Genomic DNA, 12,072 nt, shown 5'->3' with positions numbered 1-12,072 from the left:
GCGACAGACCTCGCCCTACGGGGGACGAAAGTCACCGCCCATTCCATTGGTCAGGCGATGTCCACTCTGGTGGTCCAGGAGCGTCATCTCTGGCTCAACCTGGCCGACATGAGGGAGACCGATAAATATCGGTTCCTGGACTCCCCCATCTCCAAGGCTGTTCGGCGACGCGGTCGTGAGGTTTGCCCAGCAGTTCTCGGCCGCCCAGAAGCAGACGGAGGCGATCAAGCACATCCTGCCCCAGCGCTATCAATTATTTCAATAATTATCAATTATTGGCATATCAATTGCCTGGAGTTGTTAGCAGTTCATCTTGCGCTGAGCCGCTTCAAAACGCCGCTACTAGGTAGGCACATTCTGGTCTGTATGGACAACACTGCGGTCGTTGTGTACATCAACAAACAGGGTGGCCTACGCTCCCGTCGCATGTCACAACTCGCCCGCCATCTCCTTTTATGGAGTCAGAAGCATCTGAGGTCGCTTCGTGCCATTCACATTCCAGGCCTGCTCAATCGTGCGGCCGACGAGCTGTCGCGATTGCCAGTGCTCCCGGGAGAGTGGAGACTCCATCCTCAGGCAGTCCAGCTGATCTGGAGGACACGACCCACTGCCAGTTGTTCTATTCCCTGACCGAGGGAACCCTCGGTTCGGGCACACAGCTGGCCCCGGGGCCTATGCAAATATGCGTTTCCCCCAGTGAGCCTTCTCGCACAGACACAGTGCAAAGTCAGGGAGGATGAGGAGAAAGTCCTGTTGGTCGCTCCGTATTGGCAGATACAGGACTTTGTTCCCGGAACTAGTGCTCCTCACGACAGCACCTCCTTGGCCCATTCCTCTGAGGAAGGACCTCCTGACTCAGAGACCGGGACACCCTATGGCACTTGCGTCCAGACTTCTGGAAACTCCATGTCTAGTCCCTGGACGGGACGCGGAGGTGTGTGGTAGACACCATCACTTCCGCTAGAGCTCCCTCTACGAGGTGCCTGTATGCGTTGAAGTGGAACCTGTTCGTCGATTGGTGTTCTTCTCACCAAGAAGACCCCCGGAGATGCTCGATCGGTTCAGTGCTTTCCTTCCTAAAAGATTGGTTGGCGCAAAGGCTGTCTCCCTCCACCCTCAAAGTTTATGTTCCTGCGATCACCACAAACCATTACATGGTAGATGGTAAGTCTGTAGGGAAGCATGAACTGATCGTCAGGTTCCTGAGGGGGGCGAGGAGACTAAATCCGCTTCGCCCTCCCTCTATACCCTCTTGGGACTTAATTCTGGTGCTAACCGCACTACAGAGAGCGCCCTTTGAGCCTTTGCAGTCAGCAGAGTTAAAAATTATGTCTCTGAAGACAGTACTCCTGACTGCATTGGCCACTATCAAGAGGGTAGGGGACCTGCAGGCATTTTCGGTCGACGAATCGTGCCTGGAGTTCGGGCCTGGTAACTCTCATGTAATCCTGAGACCCCGGCCTGGATATGTGCCCAAGATTACCACTACTCCCTTCCGGGACCAGGAGGTGAGCCTGCAAGCGCTGCCTTTGGAGGAGGCAGACCCAGCCCTGGCTTTTCTCTGACCCGTCCGCGCCCTGCGGACATACGTGGAAGGAATGCAAAGCTTCAGAACCTCAGAGCAGCTCTTCGTCTGTTACGGAGGCCAGCAGAAGGGAAAGGCTGGCTCCAAGCAGAGGATGGCCCACTGGATAGTGAATGCCATCCTCTTGGGGTATGAAACCCAAGCCTTGCCCGCTCAGGTTAATAACCCACTCCACTAGGGGTGTAGCTTCTTCCTGGGCGCTGGCTCGTGGCGCCTCACTAACAGATATTTGTAGAGCTGCGGGCTGGGCGACACCTAACACGTTCGCTAGATTTTATAGCCTCCATGTAGAGCCGATATCTTCCTGTGTGCTCACTTCCCATAGTCGGTAACACCGAAGTGCCTGTTCTAGTGTCAGCTTGCTGTGCCACTCCCTTCCCCTTGGAACGGATATGTGCACTTATTGCTCCAGTCAAGTTCCCCAGATCGCCGAACCCTGTCGAGTCCTCCACAACCCGCGGCAGTTGGATGTGGCGGAGCGTCCGACGCCAGGTCTAACACTCGTATGCATTGGTGGAACTTGTGTTAGGCTGGGTTCCATATGTTGTGATCCCCACGGAGGTCCCATATGTGTATTCTTCCACGGTACAGCTCCCTATGGCGAGCCTGTGTCTTTCCCTCGGCAGAGGTTCCTCTGCCATTTCAGTACGGTGTTGTTCCCCCGCCTACAAAGGCCGGGGCCACCCCTGGGACTTCCGTATGTTGTACTGCCCAAGGCCAGTCCATACGTGTATTCTCCACATGGTAACTCCCTCTGGGCATGATGTGGCTTCTGCAGCGTCCCTCTCGGGCATGCTTTCCCAGCGTTATCCAATAGTCTGCTGAGTGGGTCTTGCGGAACAGCAGTGTGACTCTCCCTGCGTGAGTTTTCCAGCCCGGAACAGATGGGGTCTGAGGGGCTCTTCGCTGGGCGCAGGAAGTGGTAGTAACTGTGGCGTTTTCCAAAGGGATCCCAATACGTACGTCGAACATGACCGACTGAAAGGGAATGTATCGGTTACGTATGGTAACCCTTGTTCCCTGAAGGAGGGAACGGAGACGTACGGCCCGTCGCCACAGTTGCTGTACCATCACTGCATGGCGGAGTCACTAGTTCGGCTCCTCAGGGAAAAACAATAGTGCGCTGCTCTCGCTTCCTGTTTATACCCGCGGTGCAGGGCGGTGCGCGAGATGCCCATTGGCCTGTTCTCTAAATCTCAAAGCTGATAGGGGCTCTCTGAAGTGATCCCAATTTGTCGGTGACGTCCAACGTACGTCTCCGTTCCCTCCTTCAGGTACCGAGGATTACCATACGTAACCAAGACGTTCTCTCAACACTAATTCATCATATTAATAAAAAATAATATTATAGAAGTTATGTAAGTTGTATTGAATAATTTAAATATTTTAACAGTATTATGTTGATGTTGATACAAAATAGGAGTTAAATGTTCACTACAAAAATCCTATTAAGATCCCTAGCAACCACCCAAAACATACTCACTTGTTGAGGAACGGTTCCAGTTATATTTCCATGTGAGCACCACACGGTTTAGCACGGTACGATTAAACACCGGTCCTGGCCCATATTTCTCGCAAACAGCACTCAAGCATTCTCATGGAATGCCTGAAGATGTTCGTCAAAGGTATAGCTAATGCATTAAAACTCATATGATACATTAACACATGATGAAACATATGAAATTATGTAGCTAGTTTTGGAAATTTTACCTTTTATATTTGTGACCCTGTACCACAAAACCAGTCATAAGGGTCAATTTTTTGAATTTGAGATTTGTTAGGATAGGACAATATTTGGCCGAGATACAAATATTTGAAAATCTGGAATCTCAGGGTGCAAAAAAATCGAACTATTGAGAAAATCGTCATTTAAAGTTGTCCAAATAGAAACGCATATTACTAATAATAATACATTTTTGATATATTTACGGTAGGAAATTTACAAACTATCTTCATGGACCATGATCTTAACTTAATCCTAATGATTTTTGGCATTAAAGAAAAATCGATACATTTTTACCCATACAATGTATTGTTGGCTATTGCAAAAAATATACCTTTGCGACTTATGACTGGTTTTGTGGTCCAGGGTCACATGTGATGTGGTCATCCTTCATCGCGTGCTCATCCTCCAAACTCTTGCGTCACCAAGGCTACACATACATCCTGATTTTTTTAGCACCACACTGGAAATACAAACTGTAACCATGTCAACTGGACACAAACAGAAACTGTTCTGTGCTATGGTGATAAAGAATATTGAATAACATGCTAATCAATTGGAATTTTTAAAAAGTCCGACGAGGACTGTTCAATTACCTTTTACCTTTGTTCAGAAACATTAACCTGAACCCCAAACAAATTAAATTAACCACAGTTAATCAGTTTTATCTAAAATATAATCTATTTGGAAAGCATGTTGACTAACAATCACGCTATTAAGAGAACAGCCAAAAATGTGTGTGACTGTGTGCTGTTTGTGTGTGTAACTGAAGTAGTGTGTGGTATTGAGGTTTCTCTATGTTTCTTACTTCCACCACCATGGTCCCTGGCTGAGTTAACTGACTATCTAGTCATCTCTCACTAAACTTACCGCAAGTTCTGCAACCCATTTCAAAATTTCCACAGGATGTTTAGTTTTTTTTTGCTTGCTATTGTCACGCATAGATACAGGAAGGAGCAAGATGATGATGATCAGGTAAAACAGCTTTAATAATCCACACTAGAAAATATCAACAGGCAGACAAACTCAATGCAACGTCAACGAGGACAACTGAGAAGAGAACAGACAGCATTTACATTTACATTTATTTACATTTATGCATTTGGCAGACGCCTTTATCCAAAGCGACTTACAGTGCCCTTATTACAGACAGCAGACAGCAAGTTAAGTACAAGTCAAATTTAATGAAATAATGATAAACACCTGTGCTGATTAAATGAATAACTAAAGAATGGCAGGAAAACTGAACAAAGGAAGACCGGAAACTAGTGAAAACAAACTAAAAGTCCATGATAATGAAACTTAGAAATAGTGTTTGTGACAGCTATACCATGTGAGCCATTTTTACACAGTGAAAGTCATTATGTTTCTAAAGCACGCTGACATTGTCAAGTCCCCTTCATTAATATAGCGCTTTTATGAAATGAGTTCAATTCAGCTATAAAGCTACTATGGCATAGACATAGAACATTATCAATTTCTATTATTTAAATCAGTTAAATGATTTTTAGGCTGCATTAACTAGGTCTGCCGGAACCGGGAACACTTCCCATAACACCTGATGTACTCGTTACATCATAATAAGAATGGCATCTACGCTAATGTTAGACTCTCTGTTTATCCTGAGGTTTACTGTAGTCTGCCGGATCCAGATCAGGTGGTGGACCTGCTCCTTGACACGACCACAACACAGACCCGAAGTGTCGGCAGAGACCGTGTCAACTAGACTCCTGCTTCCCTTTCCCTCTGTACAGATAAAAACACATATGCGCACATACGTATTCAAATGTGCTTGCCTATAGGCTGAGCACGTAATGCTTGCGTGCATGCCGTCGCCGTTTTCGCAGATTCACAGAATCGCAGATTTTTTGGGGGTTTGCGCAGGGATGATGATGATTTCAGATGATGGTTTCAAAACTATTTCATGGTTTGCATTCTCAGGCCACCAAGTGCTGTTGCCGTGCGGATGGGGTCCGGAACGCATTGGAGGTTTTCTGTTTTAGTTGAGGATGGTGTTAAGTGGCACCAAATTAAATAACTAATCAGTTTTTACAATCAAAAACTTTTCTTCAAAAACAAAATGAATTTCCTATTATCACTGTAAAGCTGCTTTGAAGCAATCTGTGTTGTAAAAAGCTCTAAATAAACGAAGGTGACTTGACTTGATTATGAAGCAGCTCTGCATCGCCCAGCTCAGTTCAAGTCTCATCCAATAGTGTCAGTGCATTAATATTGTCAAAAATATTGCAGAATATTAAGTGTCCTCAACTAAGCAAGTCAGTGGCAACAGTGGCAAGGAACCTAAACTCCATCTGTGACAGAAATGGGAGAAAGCAGGCTCGGCCTAGGGACCATTCCACACTTCTGACAAAACAAAGGTCTTTGCAGAATCTGCTAAATGAAGGTGTGTTGGAACCCTCTGAGACTTAAAGCCCTGGTGTCTCTGCTAGTCTTAATGTGACCCTGCTTGAACAGTCACTGGATGTTCACCAATTACCACTCCATTCAGCCTGCAGTCAGTGTTCGACCTGTATTATGTCATACTTTTCCCATTACAGCTCTGAAACTTTATATTACAGCATTTCTCCTATTACAGTGAAAGTCTTTAGGGTAAATCACTTTTGTTGTAACAGGTGTGTTTTTGTTGCATGAATATATCTAAATGTCTATACTCCTGCGTATATTTATCACCACTGAACATGTGATTTTATGCTTGTATGTCTTGTAGCGTTTAGTTGACATTTCTTTTGTTCGTTTTTGAAGTTGAACCGTTGAAACTGTCACCAAGCCACCACACCTAAATCATGTCACAGGAATGACAGGGTGGGTCAGTAATGTATGAGGATCAAGTCTTCAATGGCTGCATTCAAGCTCTGAATTGTTGCAACATTTGCTCCCTTCCTAATTTAAATTATTGATTTATGGAAATGCACCAAAGGGAAATTATTTCCTGTAAGTAAGTTTCCTGCAGCATCTGAACAGGCAAAATATGAGTCACGCCAGCCCATATTTGAATGCGGCATAAAAGTTATGCCTGTACACCTCATGCAATCATCTAGACTGTTTCACATTTTAAACAATCAGTCTCATGCAGACCCAGTGTGTTCTAACATTGAGTTACAGTAAATGACCTTCCAGTAAGAGATTAATTACTTTATAACATTAATAATTTATTATGCAATGTACTGGAGACTACAAGTCAAAAGATTGGACACACCTACTCATTCCCTGCACCAATGCACTTATGCATTTGCTAAGAATATACTTTTAAAACTACAAGTGTAATACAATTGTACTGTTATGGTGCAATTTTCCTCACTTTATGACTTTTTTTCCAGTTTACATCATGTGGGGTGCAGAGTATTTCATCCAAGCAAATGCCATCTGTTCCGTGTAAACAAGCCTAATCGAGATGCTGTTTGTGTGGTTTGTGTGTGTTTAGGAACATGTGGGTGTGTTCGCTCTTACATTAGACTGCTATACAGGTGCGGAGGACAGGGACTGTACTCTGGGAAAAACAATATTTGCTGCAGAGAGACAGGTGTCCCTGCTGGAAGCTTCCATGCAGCACGTTTCATGAATTTAATAATATAATAGGCCTACATGTGGCCTAATGTCTGTCACCACACTGAAAAGTGAAAAAAAAGATGGAAAAAAATGGCGTAAAATTATTAGATTCTGCACTTTTTGAAAAAAAAAATATAAAATTAGTAACACTGATTCTGTTAACTCTTTTGTGCAGATGGTCACATTCTTGATGCTCTTTGAATAGTTTCAAATCATGCAAGAGAACATGATCATCAGGTTTTACACAAACTCATGCGAGTGCTGTACAAGAAAGACACTTAAATTTATGTTCACTTAAGTTAAAATTCAGTCAAATTGTTATACTCATAATACAATTATTTTTAAAATTTCTATTTATGTATTTTTTAATGCAAAAAAGCTGCATTTGCATCGTAATTTCTAAGGCTGCAGCCCCTGACTAAAGTTTTTTCTAGTCGACTAGTAGTCATTCACTTGCCCGACATAGGCTACTGTAATTGTTTTTAGTAACTAACAAAATGTTGGTAGACTAAGCATTTTCTCGTCGACTATTAGGGGGCTTTTAAGATAGATTTTCTTTTCTCTGTGCAGGTACATGGTTGTAATATTTTGGTATCGCCTATTCGTATACACTAATGTGAGGGAAGGATTAGTAGCAGTTGGCTGAAACAGGTTCAAACCTGCTCCTGAAACACACCTATACTAAAACTACCAGTCTGTTATCTTGCTCTCTTTGACTGGTATATTGGTTATTTGAATACTGATTTTTTTATTACAGTCCTAAAATTCAACTTGAGTCTGTAAATGTGACACATAACTGACTGATTGCCTGACAACCATGGTTATTAAGGATTGCCTAATCAAAGTGGGCGAGTTATTTGCCTTTGCATTGCAGCATAAATGTCGATTTGTATAAGTCAATGAGAAACTTCAAACAAATCTGCCTATACTCCTGTCAGCACACCTGTTTGATAAAGGCCTTTATGAAAAACATACACGGTAGGACAGGGTAGGTTAAGTTAATTGTGTGTGTGTGTGTGTGTGTGTGTGTGTGTGTGTATACATTTGTGGTTTGTTGTAATTAATTTTATTATTTTAAAGTCTGACTCTTTCAGACTCTTTTTCTTTTTTCTTTCAAAAGGTTCTTTACCTGAAATGATTTTGTGAGGTGTTATTACACATTCACAGAGGATGACAGCATTAGTAAAACAGAGGCGTGACACAGAATCATTTGTGTCAAATAATGTTACAAAGCAATTATCCTATAAGAACATATTTGCATGCATGTTTGCATGGAAGAAAGTAGATCAACTGCAATAGAGCTTCATTCACGTCTACACAATATCTGATTTGAAGGAACAATAATTTGTTGATTTCTTATATGCACTCCAAATTTTTTTTATGGATTTGCTTAACTAAATTTGCAGCAGACCTGTGCAGAAACCCCTAAGGCCAGCTTTGACTCCTCCCCCACCATTTGGCGGTTTGATGTATCCCAATCTTCAAGCAGAAAGAACTGGATGAAATATTCTGAATCTTGTGATGCAGCCTGGAATTAAACCACACTATGAAGGTTAATTTGGCCAGAGGAGGACTATCCCGAGCCTGTTTTCTCCCAAGGTTTTTTCTCCATTCTTTCACCGGATGGAGATTGTGTTCCTTGCCACATGCTGCCTTTGACTTGCTTAGTTGGGGACACTTAATATTCAGAAATACTATTGAAGATATTAATATTACTTATAATATACTTAATATTCAGAAATACTATTGAAGATTGACTATTGAAATACACTGACACTATTGGAAGAGAACTGAACTGAGCTGGGCGATCACATCACTGTTTTCTACAGAGCTGCTTTATCGCTGGTCATATGTTTTCATGATCTTTACAGTTATTGCCCTTTTTGCATCATTGAATCATTATTTTTCTGTTTATCCTTGTAAAGATGTTTTGAAACCATCTGTATTGTATAAAGCACTATAAAGGCCCAAATAAAGGTGACTGTCTTGACTTGACTTAAATAAACTTGATTCAGTCAAGTTCATCCTAGTATTTGAGTAGATATAACATGTTTCCATCATGCAGAACCACTGTTAATGATTCATTCATGTTTTTGATCGTATGGTTAATTGGGACACTTTTCCCCCGTCATCTAAATGGCAAAAAAGTGGCCTTTTTAATCTTTTTTTCACGTAATTATGTGATGTAACCAAGAAGCATAACATGCAATCACTGTATAAATATATTTTCATATAGTGTATTTTATACCCCCAAAATGTGATGTCATGTAAATAAATATTAAAACATAACATGCACTCAATGATTTGAATAAAGTTATTTTGAAAAATAATTAGCGAGAAGTACACATGAGTGATCAAAAGAGAGTTTTATTAGTTTGTTAGAGAGGACAAACATTTTGCATAACACTGTCACAATCCCATTTTCTACTGCGCCATATTACACCATACACAATTGTAGGCTTGCCAACATTATAGAGTACAGTGTGAGACACTGAGAGGTACTTTTGGACCTTGTAGGAGGCAGTGTGTGAAGAATGTGTGAAGGACGTGTGTGTTCACTTATCCTGACACCCTTTGCCTCGCCCTTTGCACTTTTCCTTTCCGTGCTTCTTCGTATAGTAGGCCCTGGCTAGACCAGCAATACACTGACTGAATTCACGGAAGTTCACTTCTCCATCATGGTTCTTATCCAGTTCTCCCATCACCTCCTTAACATTTTCTGGATCCACTTTATCCTGAGACAGACATAGAGGGAGGAATGTCAATCCTGTTATTACTTACATACCACTCATAGCTGTATTGCAAAAAAACAAAAACAATGAACAACGAATGGCAGCAGTGCCAGAAATACTAAAAAGTATGTTAGAGGAAATAGGGCAGGAATGAAGAGCAGGAATATTTTTGAGTTTCCTTCATGCGTGTTACGACTTATTTGAGTAAATGCTTCTCATGCCAGGTTGCCATAATGAGCCTTTACTGAACAATTGCGCAACAATAGATTTGTTAGAACATGTTGGAGGTGTTCACTTCCCCCAACCAATGACTATCTTCCTCAAAACGTCATAGTTTTTTCCCTATGCATCTCTCTCATTCTAACCTTAAATTCAGGACTGGTCAGTTGGGCTTTAATAAGCTCTCCGAGTTCAGCATTACTGAGCTGGGACTTCTGATCATCTTTTCCTGCATACTCCTCAAAAACCTCCACTATGGCCACAATGGCTTTCTCCAGCTTAGACATGTCTGTGAGAAAGAAATCAAGAGAGATAATTCATGAAGGTCACTCAGAACCTCCAAACATGCACATTTATCCTCCTAAAGTCACCATAAAGAATGGCCAATGCAAAACAAACAAACAAACAACACATTTATATTTGCTGCAAGACATACCAACAAAATGATGGTCTGTAACTCTGTAGGAATGCAACTTAAACCGCACTGTGAAAATACAAAAGGTTTGAATGAAATTAGATTTTGAAGAATGTTTTTGTCCAATGGTCCAATGTTGCTTTGTTTTGGACCCCATTGACACTCATTGAATGGGCAAACATAATTTACATTTTAAAGATATCCTCTTCTGTGGAACACAGAAGAAATAATTTCAAACAGGTTTGGAATGACATGATGATGAGTAAATTATGACATCATTTGAATGATATATCCCTGTAAGTATGAGTTATATAACAAGAGACATGCATTAATATCCATCAATTTGTGCTGTAAATTCCAGACTGTGTTTCTAAAATCTTCTGTTCTACCCTATTTTTGTAGGTCTATATTTCCTGCTTTTTGCACTTTCTTTTTCTCTTTCTCTCTATTTTCTTGCACTTACCTCAGTGTTGTGGTCCCAGAGAAGTTATGCAGATTTTTTTGTTGGAGTAAATCGTCTGCTGCTTTTATAGCACAGATTTTGTTCTCCACGGCACACACGCACACACACAGCGGGGGGAATGATTCATTATTGGGCCATGGAGGATTCCTAGCACACCCAATCCAGTCTGACGAGTCTCATGCTCCATAAAATAATATGTTGTTATATTATCTGTTACACTTTTTAGATTCAAAGATGATTTTCTATTGTGTTTGACTAAGGTTTTGCAATTTGATTATAGTAAATAAACAAAAAAATAATTAAATATGTTTCGGGGATTTCCTGCATGGGGAATCTGAGTCACACTTTAGGACATGAGTGACTCTTTCGATCTCTCTTCTGGGTGTTGCCCATGTACCCTGAATGCCGTATTTCAATGTTTGTTTGTTTTTTCAGATGCGACTGCATGCCCTTCCTTTAAACGTTCTTTTAAAAATGTTTCAGCTTCAACATTTAGGACAAAGCTGAAAGACTCATTATGTAGCTATGACGTTGTTGGCTATGTTTTCGTGGAGGCTTGAATCACAAGCTTCAAACGAAGCTTCATATTTGCAGTAAACAGAGACACGCTTATCCTCTCTAAATCTAGTCTTCAGACATCAAAGAATGCCTGATATTTGCAAAATGGCCCCAGATCATTTTGAAAGGAGACTATACATTAATACTCTTATCTGCAGCTGTACACAGAAACGCTAACAATAATGAAGCCATCTGCAAACTTAATGCATGCAATGGTGCACAAAACACGCATAAGCTACTAAACAATGCTTGCTCATCTTCATGAACACTCATAACTGCTCGGTTGTGGAGCAACAGGATTTTTCAGTATTTGCAAAAACATAAATGCAAAGACACTGACTCAGTCTCCAAGAAATAGGCTATATTACAACACTGGATGATAAGTAAACAGCCAAATAAACAGACACACCCTTAATTCATTTAACCTCACATACTTTATCACATATCTTCCTTTAATGATCATCACAGAATATTTTAATATATTTGCAGAACATAACCAAGATGGTAACACTAACAACGCCAACCCAAGTCCTCTAAGCTCTGAGAAACATCTTTAGACTGTGGAGTATTAAGAAATAGGGTGTGTGCTTTTAAGTGTGCTCTATTTAATCTTTTGTTCAATGCAGGTTCTTCTACATTGTAAGGTAAGCAGCCTCCGGTGTTTTTGATGTATTGCCCAAACACACATGCACACACAAATACACGGACACACACCCAAACAAATATGCACACAAAAAAGGAGCATTGTAGGAGCCATTATAAGTGTATAGGTGCCATAGCCATGACGATCCGACATGAGAGAGCATTACC

General features: G+C 41.4%; 2 protein-coding genes across 3 annotated transcripts in view; both read right to left on the bottom strand.

Annotated features, from left to right (window-relative positions):
* slc50a1 (solute carrier family 50 member 1) overlaps nt 1–12,072 on the bottom strand; it is a 214,583-nt gene that overhangs the window by 114,596 nt on the left and 87,915 nt on the right. The window lies entirely within an intron of this gene.
* Nucleotides 7,990–10,824, bottom strand: LOC307138549 (protein S100-A1-like). Of its 2 annotated transcripts, XR_013818036.1 has the most exons (5): nt 10,705–10,804; nt 10,263–10,310; nt 9,973–10,115; nt 8,620–9,610; nt 7,990–8,569 (listed from the first exon to the last, which is right to left on the bottom strand). XR_013818036.1 is itself a non-coding variant. In XM_079836904.1 (4 exons), the coding sequence occupies exons 3-4, from the start codon at nt 10,111–10,113 to the stop codon at nt 9,431–9,433; spliced, it is 321 nt and encodes a 106-aa protein (XP_079693030.1). In that variant the 5' UTR covers nt 10,114–10,115; nt 10,263–10,310; nt 10,705–10,824; the 3' UTR covers nt 7,990–9,430. The 2 variants fall into 2 exon arrangements, 1 of the variants encoding a protein (XP_079693030.1); XM_079836904.1 differs by having other exon boundaries at nt 7,990–9,610; nt 10,705–10,824.

This window comes from Gobio gobio, assembly GCF_949357685.1.
Source record: "Gobio gobio genome assembly, chromosome: 15".
In the NCBI taxonomy this organism is placed as follows: domain Eukaryota; kingdom Metazoa; phylum Chordata; class Actinopteri; order Cypriniformes; family Gobionidae; genus Gobio; species Gobio gobio.
The sequence above is the reverse complement of the archived record's forward strand: the minus strand, read 5'-3'. Positions and strand labels throughout refer to the sequence as shown.